This window comes from Chaetodon trifascialis, chromosome 13 (genome assembly GCF_039877785.1).
Source record: "Chaetodon trifascialis isolate fChaTrf1 chromosome 13, fChaTrf1.hap1, whole genome shotgun sequence".
Lineage (NCBI taxonomy): Eukaryota > Metazoa > Chordata > Actinopteri > Chaetodontiformes > Chaetodontidae > Chaetodon > Chaetodon trifascialis.
The window spans coordinates 11,937,043-11,958,134 of record NC_092068.1 but is presented as its reverse complement, the minus strand read 5'-3'; the positions used below and the strand labels follow the sequence as shown (position 1 = coordinate 11,958,134).

General features: G+C 41.7%; 1 protein-coding gene across 9 annotated transcripts in view; it reads left to right on the top strand.

The window, feature by feature from the left end:
• The window catches only part of LOC139340849 (neurexin-1a-like), a 255,820-nt gene that overhangs the window by 228,981 nt on the left and 5,747 nt on the right, over positions 1 to 21,092 (top strand). For 7 of the 9 annotated variants that reach the window (XM_070976864.1, XM_070976863.1, XM_070976859.1 and 4 more), the window contains one exon: positions 10,944 to 11,031. In XM_070976864.1, coding sequence (XP_070832965.1) covers positions 10,944 to 11,031 — 88 coding nt within the window. The remainder of the gene's footprint in view (positions 1 to 10,943; positions 11,032 to 21,092) is intronic. The other 2 variants (XM_070976866.1, XM_070976868.1) reach the window with 1 other exon arrangement.

Genomic DNA, 21,092 nt, shown 5'->3' with positions numbered 1-21,092 from the left:
AGATACTGACACTGACAGCTTTACAGAATGTTTATAGACCATATTGTTGTCTCTCAGGACATTTGCTGTTATGATTTGTAGAAACAGAAAATAGTCCTGGGCCAACTGTTGAACATAAGATACAATTTGTCCTACGGTGCATTGCTCCCACCTGCAAGATTCTGTGATCAGCTGGTTTATACATGACACTCATGAATACAAGCTCCGTGCCAACTGCTCGCTGAGCTGTGCTGAGCAATCTCCATCTTTAAAAATAATTTCTTTAAAAGCAGATAGAAACTGTCAGGGACAAATTGGCTTGTGCATATAAAAGCTTCTTTATTTTCTGATACAAGCACTGTGAGTAAAATTTAACATATCAGTTCTCACCAAACCAGAAACCAAGTGTGTGTGTGTGTGTGTGTGTGTGTGTGTGTGTGTGTGTGTGTGTGTGTGTGTGTGTGTGTGTGTGTGTATACTGGAAGACGTTGACTTGAGCAGTGTAAATCTATGTTTATCTGTCTAATTTTCTGTATCACACCAGCTTGGTAATTGAGTCCACAGCCACTGGGAGTCTTAGATTAAGATCATGCTGTACACATATCAGGATGGCTGGGTCTGTTCAGGGAGCAGCCATCTTGATCTGATGTTAAACATTAGATCAAGTACTATAAACGTGAGTTTCTGGACAGAGGGGAGAATTATATATAGTAACGTCATTACCGGATTCAATTAAGTTAAAACAAATTCCAGGAGGTACAGAAATGAAATAAAGGCATCCGCATGCCAGCAAATGAAGCCTGTTAGTTCAGCCAAATGGACAAGAGAGAGAGAGAGTAATGGAGAAAGTGGCTTTGGGAAAGGGATATAACTCAATCATAAAGCCAACAAACACTTATAATATGGATCTAAATCTTCTTTAAATGAATAGGCCGGCATTTTGGGAAATATTCCCTGTCTTGCTGAAAGTTAGATGTTCAGTTCTCATGCCTGTATGGTAAATTTGAAGCTCCAGCCAGGAGCCAATTAGCTTAGCTTAATTGACAGCAGGGGCAAACAGCCAGCCTGGCTCTGTCCAAGGAAAACCAAATGCCTGACAACCAGCAGAGACACAGGAAAGTGCTTTTATACGTCAATTGTGGTATGGATTGAATAAATACGATATAACATTTTAATTATTGAGTTTTAGAAGTGTTGGTAGGCAGAACGAGGCTAGCTATGTCTCTCTGTTTCCCGTCTTTGTGCTAAGCTAAGCTAACATGGCTGCTGGCAGTAGCTTCATAAAAGCACTCCAAAATGCTAATTTATTCCAGGCTAAATGAAACAGAATAAAAGCGTCTTTTTGCAAGTCAAAAAAAAAAAAGAAAAAAAAAAGAAATAACAACAATATCTATAAATAATTAAAAGCAAGTCCAGTCAAAAATTGCAGTACTGAACAGTCTGGCATTACAATATTGCCACAGGGATGGATTAGTGATGAAAAATCAATCTTACTTGAGAGACTCTGTAAATGGTGCACAATTTAGGCTTTGTATTATTTAGATTTTTTTGTCTAGCCTTAATTTTATTACAGTCTGTTTTGTTTTCCTCTCTTCTGATGGAGAGCTCTGCTCATTAGTTTTCAGCGGCCGCACTCGGCCCTTTGTGAATGACACATCCAGACCTGGAGGACAGGAATCTGATTATGGTGACGCTCTGTGGGAGCTACAGGCGACCTGGTCTGCTGTTGTAGGGCAAAGCTGCTCTTCCTCTTTCCTCATGTCATGTTTTTGCAAACGTTACACATGGGAATTAGGCCCAAGTACATTCATCTCGGCAGTGATGGCATCTATATTAGGATGACAAATTTGTTCCTGTCACCTGATGAGGGACTGGGACTGCGTGTCAAGACGCAGGTAAAGTCAGGAAGACAGCGATTTGTGGCCGAGCTGCATATCTCTTCCTCTCCCGCTCTGCTCTCTCTTTTTCTCAAAGCGCACATGGCCACATGCTTGGATCTGTCATCTATTTTTAGATTTGGAGGCAAAGGAACATGAAAATGAAGAATTGCCTAGTCGCTTTGGATTGAGCCGAACTATTTCCACAAAATGACAAGTGTTGTATGTTAGCATTTAGATAGAAAGCAACGTGATTACAAGCCATTCTCTGGTAATTGTCATTCCTCCCTCACTCCCCAGCTTATCCTTAGTGTATGATATTCCTCCTGGGCAGTTTCCTATTCTCAGGCCAGATTACTACCAAGGCAAGCTGAAAATGCGCACAGAGCTCCAGATTCGATTTCAGATAACGAAAATATCAGGGCATCCAGAGGGGAAAATGGCTCAATGCCAACAGATTTCATTTATCTGAGAAGTGTGAAAGCAAGGATCAGGGGGAGGGACAAAGTCGACCATGTAATATACTTCTATGGAGCAGTGTTTATGCATAGGCAAGAGAGTGAAGAAATGAGAGAACAAGGGGAGGGGGGCGTAGGAGGTAGATGGAGGCAGATAGTGTCATGAATTTCATATTAAGATTTTATCATTTAGAGCATGTAGCTAACAGAAGGCATCCAGCTCTCTCCGGTGTAATCTGCTAGAAGCTGTATACTACATGGCAGCCGCTCGATGTGCACTCTTTCTGCACTGTGAGGTGACTCCAGGCACTCGTCCATATTGTGTGCACATTATTTATGTGTCCCCAGTAATAAATAAGAAGCGCCGTGCTTGATTAGAAATCAAAATATCAACTGTTTATCATTGGGCGCGCACGATGAGTTATGTGAGGAGGGTGAATTAGGCACCAGTCACACATGGTTCACTCTGAGTCACTGACTGACATGGTGATAGTGTGACGCAGGCGCTGCCTGGGAAATAGACTTTGTGTCTCCTCCCACGCAGACGGACAGTCAACTTTCCTGCCGTGGTGCCCGAGCTATATCATACAATGCGCCGTGTGTTAAATTTGCATCAAGGCCAAGAGTATGACTGTTCCTGGAAAATGAGTTGAACGGGGTCCTGAGGGGGGCTTGAGGAACGTCTACAAAGTGGCCTTGCAGTGCCTTGAAGCAGCCACATGAAAAGGAGCCCTCACACAGCAGTGTTCCCCGAGAGGGACCGTGTGTAACCACGGCACAGGCATGCGTACATTTGGAAGCAGCTCTGTATTAACATCATATCCGTATCTTCTTGTACAGTGCACCTTTACACTCCTACATTAGCCCCTACCTGTTCCTTTGTAGCGCTCTGTCAAATGCAGCCTTTCATTTCACGCGGCAGAAGCTTCTTTGGGCCTGTGCACCAAGCGAGCAATTGGCCTGTCACTGCTCACTCTTGTCCTTATTTTTTATTTCTTTTTTATCCTCAGACACTAAATCTGCTGTTTTTTTTGTTTACTGCATTCATTCCTTTGACTTTACTTCCACAACACAAAATTCATCAACACACTAACATTACCAACAACCTTTACACACCTCAGTAATAATGAAATCTAATGCTCTTTTGCCGGCTTACACAATAACAAACGACTGGACAGATTGAATCCACCAGACTGTTGATGTGTAACAGAAATAATCAAAGTATTTTCTGTAACCCCTGCTATGTACATTTTAGTCCTAATTTTGAATTAAATCCATGGTTCAGGGTGTAAAGCAAAATGTCATTACCAGCCGGCTTGGGAATGTTTGCGTCCCTGTGTGACACTATGCTTGTATGCTGTATGGTACACCCGCTGCGCGCTGTGGTGACGGTGTGTGAAGCTGCCTCCAGCACCTTGTTAGACTGTCTGGGGTGCAGTGACTTAAGCCTGGAGGAAGATGTATGGAGAGACAGGAACATGTGGGTACCAGGGGAGGAGATGGAGAGCCTCCGACCATTCTTTTTTTAATGACACTCTGATACTCTGCCTGAGGTCCAGTTGCAGCAACAGCTGCTTCGTTTTAAATAAAGCAAAGCCTTTCTCCCAAAAGGGACGGTGTCTCATAACTCAGAGAGTGAAAACAGCTGTCCACCATGGCCAGTTTTACGTTACGGCAAACACCAGCAGAAGAAGTACCAATTATTCATTGTTAATTGCCTTTGAGAAATGTCAGCATCTTTTTGCATGAATCCTCTGGTGCTGTGAAGAATCACACTATTTTCAGAATGCGCTCAGTGGTCTGCTCATGTTCAAAATAATATAACATAATGCTTCAGGTAATCACTGGCGGCTTTGAGCAAAAAAAATAAAATGTATGTGATGTTTTCATGTTGCTTAAATTGGCGTCGCTGGAGTCAGAAAATTCAGGATTGTTGTTGAGAGAACAGTGTTTATCTTAAGACTGTGAGCTTGCAGAACAGTAGACTTTTATTTGAAAATAGTTTAGAAAGCCACTCCTCTACTGTTCATCCCAAATGACATCTTTTTAATTAGGTATTTTTGCATCTTTAGTCAAGCAGGTCAGACAGTGTGGTGTCGATGACTCATGTCATACAGAACGTACAGTAAGTGAGGCTTACGTTAACATATCATGACTACACTATATGTTGCATGAGAACAGTTACACAGATTGTACAGATCATAGTAACACACCTCATTTTTACAAGTGACAACATTTCAGTAACGAGACATTTTGTGTGAAAAATAATAAAGCACCTGGTCTTGTTTATTGCTCTTTTGCATATATTTTTGGTTTGTTTGTTGACTGATGATTTTTGGCAGTGCCTGTTTTGAAGCTTTGTGGATCCATTTGCTGAGAACTGCAGATGTAAATCCTCTTCAGCGAGGATACAGCAGAGAATATCTCCATTTTTATCCCGCTGGTTGTTCCCTATTGTTCATCACGCTACTCTCAGACAGACCCGACTGAGTCGCAGTGGCAATCTGTTGTGTCACCATGAAGCCTTGCACCAGAGCTTTTCTTTAATTGTTAAAAAGCCCAGAGAATCAAGATGTTTTGAACGTGATAAGCATGGTATATATACTGTATAAACCCACCACTGTTTGTTGCACAGCTGAGCTGAGCTGTGATAGCGATACTGCCATTCCATTGTCTTCCAGTCTTACTGAAGTCTGTTTCTGTGCGAGTCCACGATGTTGACAGTTTGGCAGACCAGCAGTAGGAAGAGTGTGGGCGAAGGCCAGGCAATACACTGAGCTGAACTCACAGTCTTAGAGGCCCACACGCCTTCATTATTCAGTTGGAATCTATTGAGCATCTGGGACTAAATTATTCATCAACATCGACCTAGTTCCAGGGTGCTAAGTTAGATACTTGGATGTCATCAGGCGTTCTGATAAGAGCTGCTGCTGCAGTGTGATAGCTGCCATGGGTAAATTCATGCCGAGTCTAACCATGAGCCGTTTCTATCCACTGACCCACCGCCTGCCTCTCTCTCTCTCTCTCTCTCTCTCTCTCTCTCTCTCTCTCTCTCTCTCTCTCTCTCTGGCACATTAATGATGTGTTGCTGCAAGAGTGAAGCTCAGGACAACAAACTCCTCCCAATTAGTCTGTGCAGACCACAACTCTGGTCAGATCTGGACACTAGCAGGCCACTATCAGGGTAAATCAGTGCCAGCATGAGAAATAATGGCACACGGTCTGAGCAGGGACATATACAGCATACTGATTCCTCTGCTTTCAGGGGTAGTCAGAGCTTTGGCTTCAAGGGCTGCCGCCAATTACAGACAGGATATAACATTTTTAGCGAAAGTATTGGCTTAAAATGGAGACTTGACTGTATCTTTAATATGATTTATCCAGGATTATCATGAGATAATGGAAATAAAAGAGACATGAGGACAATACCAAGTACAGTAGGAACAACCATGTAGCAGTCAGGGTTTTTTTCTGACTTTGCCCTGATATTATTCACCATATATTTGTTTTGACTTTGTTCACAGTATGAAGGCTAATTATACTTGCAAAAGTATATTCTCTGTCAATTTAGCCCTATTGGTTAAATAAAAAAGTAGAAAAGGATGCAATGCATTTGTCTTTTTTCCTTTCAAAAACAGTTCAAGCTGTCTCGTACCAATTAGCATTCTAATTACTGGAGCAATGCCCTCGCCTCTCTCAAATATAATAATTAGGGGCTAATTATATTTTTTTTATTAAGAGGCTTATACCTGCTATTTTGGAACGAAAGGTGGGATTGGCATAAAAGATAGCTATTTAAGATGAAATGATAGATAACATTTGACATGTGAAAAGTAAAAGAAGTAGTGTGGTTTCACGTTTTTCAGACAACAGGTTTAGTAATTTCCATCATACATGAGGAGACTTTAGCACAGTCCACCTCTGGTGTCAGTGATTTCTTCCTTGTATGGTCTGGTCTGAAAATAGTGACAGCCCGTGGGGAACAGTTATTCAGTAGGACGCTTATATCTACTGATTGTGTGCAGTATGAGTATATGGGTCGTGGACATGAAGGCTCAGGCGTAGTCAGACAAAGATCCGGACTAGATTTGAGGGAAAAATCTGCCAGGTGCATGCAGTTTTGCAGACAGGAGGGTTTTTATGTGTGACGATAATGTGAAGCTAAGCCATTTTCTCTTTGATTTTTCAATCAGCCCAGAATTTACTGGCTGATAATAGCGCAGCCATTTTTTGGCGTTCTGAAAAAGTATTGGGATTTGCACCAGATCCTAATGAGCAACAGATTATGGACATTGAGTCAAAAAAAAAAATCAATTTTATTATTGTCACCCATCAGCAGTATAACAAAAGAAACAGCTTTGCAAAACAAGAGCTTATATTGGACAAAAACAGGGTTTAGTAGGAGAAGTGAAAACAGAAAAGTAGAAAGGCAAAAGAAAACAGCAAGTATTCTCAGTGGAATACATTACCAGGACAGCAGAGGCGTGCTTTGGATAAACCCTTCAGATGCCTTCAGTGTCCTCCTGACTTTCAGCTCGTCTCCAAAGAGACATGTTGTGTGCCAGAGAGCATTCATCAAATTAGACCAGAGAGAAAACAATGTGAAAACCCCTGGCTCTCCATAGAGACATGCCGACAGGTTATCACAGAGAAGGTGTCTCTTGCTCTCAAGCGCCAGGGCAGCAGCACACAGCATCCTCTCTAAAGAGCAGCCCCTCCCCTCCCCTCCCCTCCTCTCCCGTCCCTCAACCAAGGATTAAGAGGGGAAAACATGCATTCAGGGGAGAAGTGTACAAATGTAGTGCATTACAGTACTGACTTCTCCATACAGCGGTTATTGGAGTGGCATTGGACGTCCTGTAGTTGAGCATTAGTGGGGAACAGATAAGTTATTTAGGGTTGTAGATAACCAGGTGTCCAGCAGAATGAGACTGCTGACTAAGCTTTAGCAAAGCACATGCAGACCATGGCTTGGCCCAGACATCTCATTAAGGGGGACCATTATCAATCCTCAGAGATCGAAAACCAGCGTGACAGTGCTATAGAAAGCACCAGGGGGCCTTTGGCTGAGTCAGGGTGGAATTTCCTGGTCCACATCCCCTTTGATGGTTCAATCAGTGCATGAGCCAAGGTCAGTCGATAGCTTTACTTTACTATAAGGTCTGCTAAGATTTATTTTTTCTTTTTTTGTCGCTGTATATAAAACTCCCCAGACACCTAAAATATTTGAAATGACACTGTACTCGGAAACAATGAACAGTTTCATACATTTTGTATAAACACTAAAAGCAGGTTTCTCTCCTCAGTGACTTTTTTTCTTCCACTTTTTGTGTGCTTCATACTCCCAACTGTCTCCCTGGGTTTTCTTAGTGTATCTCATAGGAGTGTGCTCTCTGCTGCTCTGAGCAGAGGCAGATAAATGAGCTGTGCTGTAGGTTCACCATGGCTTCAGCACTTTATCACTAGATTAATGATGCTTTGCAAGCCCCGAGGTTTTGCTCTTAGCATTTTAGAAGTACCTTCATAAAATGAACTACAGGTACATCTTGTTTATAAGCTTATCTACTGGAGCATCTTTCCAATGGGCACGATGCTCTTTGCATCAGTAAACCTGACTCTGTTGAGCTAACGAACCTTCCCAAAATCACACAGCATTTTTGGCAAACTTCAGAAAAAGATGCCATATAGATCAGAAAAACTCAGTTTTATTTTTAACTCAAAATCATCACATGCATATTGTGTTACTTAAGACAGCTCCTCTAGGAAAAGATCTGCGGAGATTTCAGTGTCCTTTTCAGACATCCTCGCCAGGCTGCCTGTCAGTTTTCATCACAGTGCCTAAATTGCATGGTAAGCCCCTCACATAGCCCACATTGAATTGTCACGGGTGAAAAAGAAGCCAAGCGTTGGAGGGGGACACCATGAATTGGTAATGTTATTGGATTTCAACCAGGTCGTGACCACATCAAAATGTTGACCTACACACTAATCCCAGCTGGCAGACTGATGCTCAGTAACGTGAATTTATTTTGGTGTTGATTCAGAGGTTTACAGCCACTACACACACAAGATTCATTTAAAAAGTATAGGATAGGGTTGATATTTTGATTAAAAAAAGATGGACGTAGAGAAGACTTACAGGCACAACTGAGCTCCAGTTACACACAGCCTTTGTCCTTGGAGAGTGGAGTACGACATTATTCTCCATGTCACTTATATAACATAACATTAAGTCTTAATCAAGGTGTAATGATACAATTAGTCAGTTCTGTATATTTTTACATTATCCTGAATAATTGTACATACCTCTCATAACCTATTAGATGTAAAGCCTGCACCTTTAATTATAAAATCAAAGCTTTTCTTATTAAGAGACAAACAAATATCCTTTTGAGACAGAGCGAGGCGAGCTGTTTCCAGTCTCTATGCTAAGCTAAGATAACCAGCTGCTGGTTCTATGTTCACGTACTGCACAGCAGTCCTCTGTGTATAGACACATTTCAAAGCACATCAAACTGTTTCTTTAATGTGGTGAATTGCATTTCTTTAAGTTGGTAGCAAGTTTACATCAATTCAGTTCTTTACAGTTGTTCTATTGTGCCCATTTAATGTAGATTTTCAAAGGTTAGACGTACAGATTAGTTTTAGAGAAACAAACTGCTTATGATCAATATTTTATAGATGAATCGTAGCATTAAATTGTACATTCATCTCATTAGCAACTGGATTTCATGTCTGCACCTTGAATTATGAAATCAAAGGTTGTCTTGTAAAGAGATAAACAAATATCCATATTCATTATTGGATTTCACTGTGTTGAATGGAGTGTAAGGCCTCAGGCTGTAGCTTTCTGACCTGAATGTGGAGACAGAAACATATAAATATGAACGGGCATAGAGCTCCACTCAGGTTATTCTATGGGGAGTTAACCTACATCTAGTACACCCACATCACATTGCTTCCTCCTCTCGGCTTGCAAATAAATCCGAAGGACAGAGTTGAAAGGAGAGGGAAGAGGGATATGAGAGGCAGAGAGAACGAGAGAGAGAAAGAGAGTGGTAAGGTGGGAAGAAGAGAGAGGGAGTATTGATTCCTTGATTCCCGTACCTCTGCCAGTGAGTGCAGAGTGTCAAGATCTCCCGCCAGGAAAAACAAATCACAAGGCTGAAGTGATGGATGTGGCACTCCAGGATCCGGCGGTTGTGCCATCTGGATGGCCGACACTGTATATCAGCCTCATGCACAGCAAATTAAATTTACATTTGGACGGCTTCCCCGGGCCTCACCCAGCACAGATGCACCAAAAACAGCCCTCCACCACAACTCCCTTAATGGGTTTGATCTATCATTTCCAGGTCTATTATGTAAAGATGATGTTGGTCCGTGTTCAGAATGTCAAAACGATGTTACAGTCACAATAAGATCACATTATATGCAGCCAAATGGATGTTGAGCAAAATGACATCACCTTTAATTTCTTTAAGATGAGTCAATACTAATCCAACTTGGAGATATATTTTGATGCACAGTCAAACATCAGTGAAATTATAGCGCAAATTGAATAAAACCGCAAGTCCATCTTCATTTTTGAGGCCTAATGCGTTTCTTCAACCTTGTTGTTTTTTTGTTTTGTGGCTGTCACACACATGAATACCCAAGGTTCTCAGAAATTTTGTACGGTTAATATTGTCAAGCGTGCATTTGAGGACTTAAAAATATTATTACAAAAGGGATAAGCAGAGGTGCAAGGCTAAATATATAGCTGCAAGTTATTCTGCTTAGCAGCGCTCCATAACCAAAAGTGTAGCCCAGCCCTGAACAGGCTGCCATGCTTAAATGAAATGACCTTTAACGCAGAGCTGATCAAATGGCCTGAAGCAAGACTATAAAAGAACATTGCAGTATAATGTTTTACAGTGTATTTTTTCTGGGCTTTTCTTTGCCCTTTCCTATTTTCCACGAGGGTAAAACGTATCATGTTTGGCAGGTGAGGAAGTGTGTCGAAAACAGCCTAAAATGGATTTGGTATTGGAGTGCATGTGGCAGCAGAATAATGAAGCACCTCTATATATGTGCCATGGCTTTGGTTTATTTTGGATGCTTATTTTGTAAAAGAGATACTGAATCACATTGAAAGAAAAAGGAAAAATATTGATTTAAAACCTCTATTGCTCTGCCCTTTCTTTCCCAATCTCTTTTTTAAGCTTTCATGGCTGGTTGTCCTCTAAATGTCAAAGGTGTTTTGTGATGGCTCTTAACAATCTCTTGAAGGGCCACGCAAAGCCACACACTGCAGCACAAATTGAGCATGCGAGTTGACAATTGTGCTGTGAACTTTAGCATCCGCTGTTCCTCAATAATCAGATCTCATTTCTGTAAGGATAGTGTTGCCTGGAAAGTAGTGTAGCAGCTGCTCGAGCGCCAGGCAGCGTGTGACCGTGTTGACAGATAAATCCAGCAGCCAAACAGTGTAGCTGTCTGGATTCACATCTCATTTGTCCCACTCTCCTTAACCTAACCCTCTGGAAACACCACTGTTGGTAGTTCTGAGTGGGAGCCATCTTAGCACATTGATGCAGCTAAGTATTTCATGCCCTCACTGCTCTGCTGTGTGCCTCTCTCTTTTCAGACAACAGACGACCTGCTGGTGGCATCAGCTGAGTGTCCGAGCGATGATGAGGACATTGATCCCTGTGAGCCGAGCTCAGGTGGGTTAGGTTAGTCATCTTTTTTTATTCTACTTCTCTCTGGGTGTGTCACTGTGTCTCTGTGTGTCATAGTCCACCCCCGCCAAGAATCTCTAGGCTAACACACAGTGTTTAAATGAGCAGATTGGGGGTTTAGTTAGAGCCTGAGCACTTCTCAGAGGCAGAATTGCTCGTCTGGCTACCACCGACTGCACGATATAGCAAGCTGGAGGCTGTCCATTAGATCTGTCTGGGAAACTTCCTTTCTGCCACAGAGTATGGTTTTACTGGTTGTTATAGTTCCATGTCCAGGGACATAAAATATAGATGCAATCACAGGCAATAACTTCTTATTTACATTCATTTATGACCGTAATATTCATGGTCTTTTAATGTAAGCGGTTCAGTGATCTGGCTTGTCAGGATAGCCTCGGGATGCAGTAGACAATCTGAACTTAGGTCAGCCAGGATAACTTTTTATCTACAATAGCTGAAAGCAATAGATCAAGATTGTGGAAGACATGTTGTCTTGAGTTAGAGGAGGTCAACTCCTCATCTCTGTCCACGACATAAGAGGCTCGGCCAGTTAGCGCAGCTTAGCACAAAGGCAACAAAAGTTGCCTACCAGCACCCCTACAGCTAACTCCATGAAGTCACTGCAACTAGCCAAGAAATATCGCAGCACATAAAAATACAATGCATCATTTTTATATTTAGCTTAAGAGATGCAGGTATTTTGTTGCTTTGGACAGAGCCAGGCTAGCTGTTTCCTCCTGTTTCCAGTCTTTATGCTAGGTTAAGCTAAGTGGTATCAATCCTGACGTAACTCTTCTCACTATATCTATATCTTTAATGGATGATAGATAGCAGTGTAGGGATGGTTTCATGATATTAGCTTCCTCTTGTGGTTTGTAGTGGATTGGAAAAACTGAGATTTTACTCACCCCAGTATTTTCTTCATAACAAATCTGTCTCTGAGAATTGCATGCATAACTAAAACTCCACACCGCTTAAGGTCTTTTGTATGTGTCAAAGCAGCTGTTAGCACTGTGTTTTAATTGTGCACATATTTCGCCTTCATCAGCACATGGCATTTGTTAATGCGCAAACATGGGAGTTCTTAGAAAGACAGAACAGCGCACAGTTGTAATTATCAGACCCACATGACTCCAACACATGACATGAAGGAGGGTAAACCCAGAGAGGAGTGTGTGAAGGCTGATTTTTACACACTTTTACAGCTTGTAGAGGGTCCCCACTGTTGTTAATTAAATTCTACAGCGAGCAGTGGGAGTTTATCCTGTTGTTTCTCGTACACTATTGTTCAGGATAGCTGCAAATATCAGGTGTTTCACTTCATGAAACAAAGAAACATGTTGGTCTATAATTGTAACTGTGTGTTCAGGAGCCCTGATGAATTTAAAACAAAAAGAAGCACTTCTTTTTCCCCAAACTATTTGAAAATATTTCTGTTTTTACCAGCCGTGCTTTGACAAATAAATGTGTTTGTTCCCTGCAGTGCCACCAAATTTTTAATCTTTTACCTTGCCACACATAGAAGGCAATTAGGTCTAACCCTTAGCTCCCGCCTATGAATGGAAGGATTTTCAAATGCAGTCTGAAGTGATGAGAAGCACGGAGAACAATTAAGTCCAGACCCAAGGCCCCCCACTCCATCTAGATGTGCTATCGATCAGTATGTGGTCATAAAACCTCCACTAAATTAATGTCTGCCCCACAGCAAAGACTATCAACTTTCTAGTCTGTCTCTCTTCCTGTTCCTCTGGCCTTCCACAGGCAAGATTAGCTTTTGCCACAGTTACTCTCCTATAACCCTCATACTGCACATTAGAGTGATATTCCCATTGGGCAGCATCACAAAAGGTACTTCTAATGTACATCTGCTACCTCTGTCAAGTACCGTACACAGGAGATTGGTCTGCTCACTGATTCACACTAGCAGCTTGCATTATGGTATTTTTTGACAAGGGCATCTGCCAAAACATCAGTCGCGAACTGTGTGATGCTTGGGGATGCACACTCCCAGAGCAGAGTATCCCTCTCCTTCTGTGATCACTGAAGGGGATTTGACACCAGAGCTGTGGGCTCCCAGGGTGGCAGCTGTCTAACACCGTATCCTGATTAATATCTACATTCAGAGCGATTCACACGCTCTGCCAAGCACTCACCACATCTCAGACGGTGTTGCTGTGGATAAAGAACTGGATCCACTGTGGCTGAAGGACTACTTTCTCATATTACTGTTCAGCCAACTGCTTTTAATGACACCAGTTCTATTTTTCAAGCAACACCTTGACAGTCTGTTCTGTCTGGTAGCTCAAAAGCAGAGGGCAGATGCACGCGCTTTTGATATCTTTCTTTCTCTCAGGCTTCACAGCACATGTATACAGTTGGATGATGTTGGTGCATAAGTGATCCCAAGAGGTGAACTTTGAAACACACTATTATCAGAGCTATGTATGGCCCAAGGACAGTTCCAGATCACCCTGTATATCAATGGAGTCTCGTCCAACAGTAGTCGCTATCAGCCGTTTAGTGACATCAATCAGGTAAACTTACTTATTGCCATGCTTTATTTCTCTTACCTCCGGAAACCATGGAAAACCAATGGCACCAGCAGAGCTTATCACCCGGCAGGACTCAGATTAGATCATACTGCAGCAAATTGAATCCCCCCCTCCTTGTTCAGGAAACCACTGAGGAATACACAGGCCCATGATGCTGCAACACATCTGATCTGTAATAGGAGGATGGTTTGGGGAGTGTGCATGTACTCAGCAGCAGGGCTCTGACAGCTGAATATCACTGACTACAATTACAGGTACACATTAATGCATCTATCTTCGTGATGCCTATTGAGGAAATCTCTAAGCAAAATAAAATGTCCCTGGGCTTTTGCTTCCATGTGATTTTACCTCGGAAATATTGTTGAAATTCTGACATTTAGCTTAAAAGAGTCCTGCATTTTGCTGGAAGAAAAAAAAAAGATTGTTCACTTAAAAGCTGGGATGAAGTATTGGCCAATCATCTGGGAAAAATATAGATGTGGGCTCTGGTTGTGTGAAAATAGCCTGCTGAACAGTCTATTGAGATGGTGGCTGGCGCTGATTTTCAAGTACCAACCTCGTTTTTTTATGGTGAACGTTAATGGAACAGGTTGTTGCCGAGCTGCATGGGGTCAGATTGAATGGATGTGTCTTACCTTCCTGCTTCATTTCATTGGCGTCATGCAGGCTGTTGATGGAGGGCAGCTGCAGCACGGTGACCCACATCCAAGGTTACATCCTGCAACTGCCTTTGTTCATCACCATTTGGTTTTTTCTCCCCTGAGTGTTCACGCTTTCGCCACTCCTCCTCCATATTTGTCTGAAATAGTCAAATTCTGGTAAGCTGATTGACCTACAACTATTACCAATATATATATAATAAATTCAACCAGCCAATTTGAAATATGTAATGTGTTTATTTGTCAGTGAGAACTGAGCCTTCGGTCCAAGCGTATTGCTCACTGCATAGTTTTACAAGAATTCCTCTTGAATATCAAGCATATTCATGTTGTGTTACATTCTGTTGAAGGCTGCTTGTGATAGATTCATGTTCAAGGTACAGATGTGACAGAGGAATGAATCTTCTCTTCTAACTTTCGGACAGAAAGCAAATAATTATATTTCTCAAATCTTGTTTGTTTTATCAGTAAATGAACAGAGGTGTAAAAAGGCCACTTCTCCTTTTTAGCTGGCAAGCTAGTGGTTTCCTCGTTTCCTGTCTTTCTACTATTCTAGGCTAACTAACTGGCGGTTGTAGCTTCATAGAAATCAATCAGTTTTATTCAAATTGATGTTTAAGTTCGTAGCTGATTGGTGTAATACATGTTTGCGTACCATGTTAAAATTAGACTTCCTTAATTGTTACTAGAGAACAAACCCACTGTGCATCATGCAGAAAAAATGATTAAGGAGAGGGAAAGGAAGATTTTGTAGCTCTTGATTTTTCAGAGTACACAATGTTTCTCCTCTGAACTCAGAATTCTTTCATCCCAGCCACTCGTGTTTTTCCTTAGCGCAGAGTGCACAGCAGTACAGAGATATATTTTCTGCATTGGTGGAACGCTTATCTTCTCACCTTTACCTTCCCCACCATAATTAATTATATAACATGCAGTCATTTAAACTTAATTTGCATGAAAGAAATTGGTTCTTTGTCAAAAGCAAGTTTACACCTGCAGCCTCAGTGAGAGGTTCAATAAACACACCTCTCTGCATTTAGCAAATAGTCTCTCAGCGCTTTTATTTTCCAGTAGCCCTTCACTCTGGATCGCCCATAGGCAGGTTAAGGTTAATCATATCTGGTTTCCTCTTCTCTCTACGCTCTCTCATCTTTTTCTATCCTCAAGCATTCTGCAGTGACATTAGCAGCTGCTAATGTGTTTGACATTTGTTTTAATAGATTTAATTTATGGGTAGGGATACAATATATAGAGTAAACCAATAAATCAAACAGCAAATGAATACTCTCTTTAACCCGATGGCAATGACTGGAATGTACCCAGTCAGGAGGGGGGAAAAAAATAGAGTAAATTATTGTTTTAAAAGTAGCTGTGAGATTAATGAAACATTAAGAGCACTGTGCTGGCTTAAGAGGTCACTGCCCACATTTAATAGGTTATTCAATCATACGCAGCTGGAGCTCTGTGTGTGTTCATTCCTTCCTTTGTCGAGCGCAGTGGCATGCACCTTGCATGCCAACAGACCGCCGCTAGCAGAGATGGTTTAACAAATGAAAAGCCTTCTCAAGACTGGATGCCCACTGAATGCCATCAGAGCTCCTGGCCATCAAACACTGATGACCTTCAAGCATCGTGCATATTGCTGTTATTATTTCATACTTTGCCAGAGAATCTAGTGGAATTTTGCCATTTTTGTTTTTCTGCACTCTTTCAGGGAGGATTATGCCATCCAAGTCTTCTTTCTACATTCTATTTTAAATGAAGTGCGTTCTGAGAGAAAACAGGATTTCACACTCACTGTCAGTCTTTCTCTTTACTGATCCTACCATATTTATATTTTTCAATTATTTTTATTTTTCTACCACACATCTTTTGGGTGTGGTGACATTGATGCTAACACAATGTGTCTGTTTATAAGTCTAAGTAGGGCATGAAAGACTTTGCTTTCCTAAGAAAAGCAATCCAGCCAAAGGTCAGTTATGGCATAAGTAAGTTGGAGCTTGGAAATATTACCCAACATTTCACAGCTGACCAATCAGTAAAATGCTTTCTAAAGAAACACTAAAATGCTCCATTTTCTTTATTGACTTCCCCATCCAGGATCAGTATAAAAGACCTCTGATCCGCGCACTGACTGTCTTTTTTTGAGCCATAATAATAGAATGTCTGTTGTATAGTGTTGGTCGTTATGATGCTTTGAGGATGTGAAATAACTCTAAACCAAACTCTTAATAGGTCATATTTATATATATTGTTTATATTATATTGGATGCTAGGATTTTGTATGGAGAGATGTTGGAATTAGAAACAAAAAGAGTGCCTTCACACTTCGTAGACACAGTTCGCACAACAGTTTGTCAAAACATTTGAATAGCACACAGTGTCACTCCGTCGTATTTCTGCTTGCAGCTGAAGACAATTCAGCTTTTATGCAATCTTCAACATAATTGAAACTTCCTGTGTAGCTATAGGCCAGCTCTGTGTATCACAACATTAAGATCATGTAACCAGACTCTTTGGGAATCTAATGAAGAGATGAGCCCCAGACTTGCAGCGTTCAAGCCAAGTAAGCTTAACCCTCTTCTTTCATCTCGCCTCTTTTAGTGGAACCCCTCCGGGCAAAGGCTTCAACTGCCCCATACAGTACCTTTTACTGGGCTAGTTCAAACACCTTTTAATTCTCACTTGGGCTATTTCATGCTCCCTCAGATCTCTGTTCATCGTCCACCATCAGCAGGAGCAGAGCCACTTCAGACTCACACATGCATGCTGTCATCAGGCATACTGCCAGCATGTCACAAGTACAGGATGGCTTGCATCACTTCTCGGGGACACACAGATAATTAAAGAGGGAAGAGGGATTTAATGAGTGTTTTGGCTCTGCTGCAGTTGATACAGTGACCTGTCTGCAGACTGATCCCCAACTATGTGACGGCTCTGACAGCTTGTGATTATGGTTGGATATGGCAAGTAAGAAGATGGTATAACACTAATCTGGCTGAATAACAGCAATGTGTCACTGAGCATGCCAACTAAGCCTGGGTCACTCTGATGGCATCCAACAGCCACACCTCCTCAAACTCTCAAAGATCCACAATGCACTGCTCATGTTTATCAACTGTTGCAGGTTGCAGAGAGCCAGGTTTGCACAGAACCTCCTTTCATTGCCTTCTTACTAAAAATAACTTTGCCTGATACAAGAACTCATTTACAAGAAAGCATCATCAGTGCGTGCTCTACAAAGCTCTTCTTGATGCATTACCGCCACCGGTTAATGAAAGGTCAAGCACAGTCTGTCCATTCAATATATCCTAAGTAGTCCCGGTTCCTCTATTACCTCTCAACTATCCTAATGTGCACCTAAAGTAACCCCTTGCCTCCACTCTCCACGTCTTCCTTCATCCATGGCCCCCGTCAACCTGCTCACCCTGCTGCAAATTACCAAACAAATGAACCCTCTCGCTGGTGACAAATGAGGAAAAATAGTCTTTGAAGAGGACCATTTATTCAAATCCCGCCTGACAGTGTTGAATCTCTGATCCCATTCCTCTCCTTGAGAGCACGTGGCAAAAGGAAGTCAGGCAAAAAGAAGGGGAAATCACATCAGGCTTTTAAATGACAAGTTCCATTGCACCAATGCTAATATCTCCAAGAGGCGAGCTCATGTATCCGTACTGAAGAATACAGGTAGAATTAAGAGAAAAGATGCTGTCAAATAAACCCTGCAGCAACCAGAACATTTAGGCCAAACCTATTTCAGTGTTCATGTCATTGCACTCTTCAGTGCCTCTCTGTATGGAAAATACAATTGCTGGCCAGGCTATTTCATTTTCTTCACTAACGTTTATGGATCAGGGTCATGTAAAAGATCATCTGTGCTTCTCTGTTTACGGTTTTCTTCTAGAGGAATCTCAGCAAAGCCTTGGTAAAAGCAAATGATTTGTGACTAAATGACTGAAACATTAACTGTTGTCCTTGTAAATAAAACAGCAAGGACTTTATGATGGTCTGGATGTGATACTGTAATGTAAGTCTCGCTCTGGGATGAGACAGAGAGGAGAAAGTTATTCTGGCAGCTTTTACACAACTGCAATCCTTCAAAAGTTAACCCCCCTGAGTTTACCTCTGTCGCTTCACAAGTGCACCCCCGCTATGCTGCCATGAAGCTAGGCGCCACTTTAAGGTCATTTTCCCCATGTCTAATTTTACCCTTGGGTACGCTCGAGTAGAGCGTATAAGAGCAGCCATCATTTTAAACACTTGTTTCAGGCGCTATTTCTTTCTCGGTTTATGTGCCTTCATTCTGAGGTGATAGAGTGCTAATGAACCGACAGGCAGATGCATTTTGACTGAGGTCTTATGAGGCTCTCTCGAAGGCCTCATGTCTAGCACATTTCTTTGCTTGAATGCAGGTGGAGGGAAAGCAGGGCAGGCCTAGTTCATGGGTAACAAATGAGCCTCATCATCAGGTGTACCAGTTAATCTAAGGGACTAGGAAAGATTCTGCTTTTGTCATCAGGTGGCTGTTTGAGACACTGCTGAGAATAAATACAAGCTAATGAGCTGTAATGAGGCTAATCTTTGATGATTGTGTCAGCACTGTACTAAATGCAGTGTTAATCCTTTAAGTAGTGGTCACTACTCAGCTTTCTTTCTTAAGATATTCATTTGGATTTTGCTGGAAAATATTCTAATTTTGGCCAAAAATAGTCTGTAAAATTGAATGACTGGATCACAGAGCCTACCTATTTCACTTTTTCCAGTAATGAAAGATTGTCGTCAGTTGATTGACAGTTTGGCAACGTCTGTGCTAACGCAGCCTGTAGGAAGCCAATCAACAGATCCAGGCAGCCCAGCGCTGGAGGTGTTAGATCACAGAAGGAAGTACAACGCACCATGGTTCTGTTATCACATGGCTCAATCCTGATATAGCAGACTGAGGCCGCCTGCCTCCTGAACTCTTCCAACTCACCTTGCTGTGGGAGCTAGCCGAGGTCCCATATACGACCCTCAAGTGCCACATTGCGAACTCTCTCCTCCATCAACCTGCTATGTTATCCACACTTTCAACTTTTTGACCCCGAACAAAGGATAGATAGCAAATATGAAAGTAACTCACCGTTAATGCCTACACAATGCCTTGCTGGAGAAGAGCCGTGTCAACCAGTGGCACTTGCCCACAAGGCGAGAGCATTCTTCACACCTGTCTGCAAGGATAAGTGGGCTTGTCACAAGCAGAGCTAATCTGTTGCAACGCTCAGTCACACTCAATCCCCCAATGGTACTCTCCACTTGTCCTTGAATGTCTGCTGGCATTGGAAGCATACTTGGGCCGCTGATCAGTCTAACCATGGTGGAAAACATGTCAATGGATGGCAGCAGCATCTCCTCTCCTGGCAGACAGCCTAGAGGACTTTTGCCCTTTACAGTTTACACATTTTCAAGCTCCTTAGTCGGGCATGAACAAGATCTTCCTAAAATAGACACACGTGCAATCTGTGTGGGTCATTAGCTAATATGACATCTTTCAAAGCCACGTTTGCCTGAACATTAAGCTGTCACTCAAGAAGAGAGATGAATGCAATCAAAATACTTTATCTCAAAAGCAATCAACAGTGAGTAAGACACAGGAGAGAGAAACTGTGAAGAGCGCTATCAGAGATCATCTATCATCCTGGACAGCATTCAGAATATGAAGTGGGCATGCTGATGTGCAATCACTTCCTTATTCACTGGTGGAAATTATCCCCAAAAGTGTAACATTTTCTAAGTGTTATCAAACATTCAAAGTTCATCATTGTGCAAACACTGGATGATAACAATAGTCACAATAATTACTGTGAAATCGATGTGAAGCGTAGTCCAAAGAGGATAATAACGTGTAATAATACATTTATAATAATACATTTTTGGTACGTTTTAGTTCCCTAACCACAAATCAAGTATATTTAACATTTTTGTTGACCATTTTCAACTGCATGCTGCGCAGTTTTCAATTTTCAGAGGTGTTTTTGGTATTCTACTGAAAATACACCTTACCATTCCAGACAGGCATTTACTTTCATTTCCATGTAATGAAAACAAATGGAAGATTCTTGAAACCGGAGTTGTTCTATCCATCACAGCGAACATTAATCTTTGTCAAAGAGGCTTTATCTCTTTGACAAAGAGTATAAAGCAGTGCTGAGATAAAGCACAGCACAAGCAAATTGTTGAATGAAAATATCTAAAGGTGGTATTACAAATCAGAAAATTGTTTTATTTCCAGACGTTTTCACACATTTTTCTGTCTTTTTTCACTGAATATGGCTTAGCCACACACAGTCTAAAATGTAGCCATAACAAATTCAGTGATATACCATATAGATAGTATATTCCTTAGACTTTAAAGCCACATATTCTGTTTTGCCAGCAAGCCAAGATATTCAGTCTTTATCCAGTAATACTGGTTAAACAGCAAAAGTCATTTTCTCTGAGCTTCATATTGAAAAATGAGGTGAAAGTGCAAACTCTCAGGTAATACATTTTGAATGAACTGTCACCGCACTGCTAACTAATGTGGCTGCTTGTTTGGAAACTGGAGCAAGTGATTTTAGTGCTTTTTAAACTGGCTGCTTTTGTATGTTGCACTTGGATGACTGATCTGAAATTGGGGCTGGGAGAAAATGGAGCTGCTGCCCGCTGCAGGAATGGCGAGCACAGCTGGGTGTGTCACACATGCTGTGAGCAGGACGACAGGGAATGAACCAAATGCAGAACATGCAGGCAGAGCTGGTGCAGATCAATGATTTATTCGCAAAATTAAAATATAGGCTTGCAGGATCATGAGGCAGGCAGGTACAGA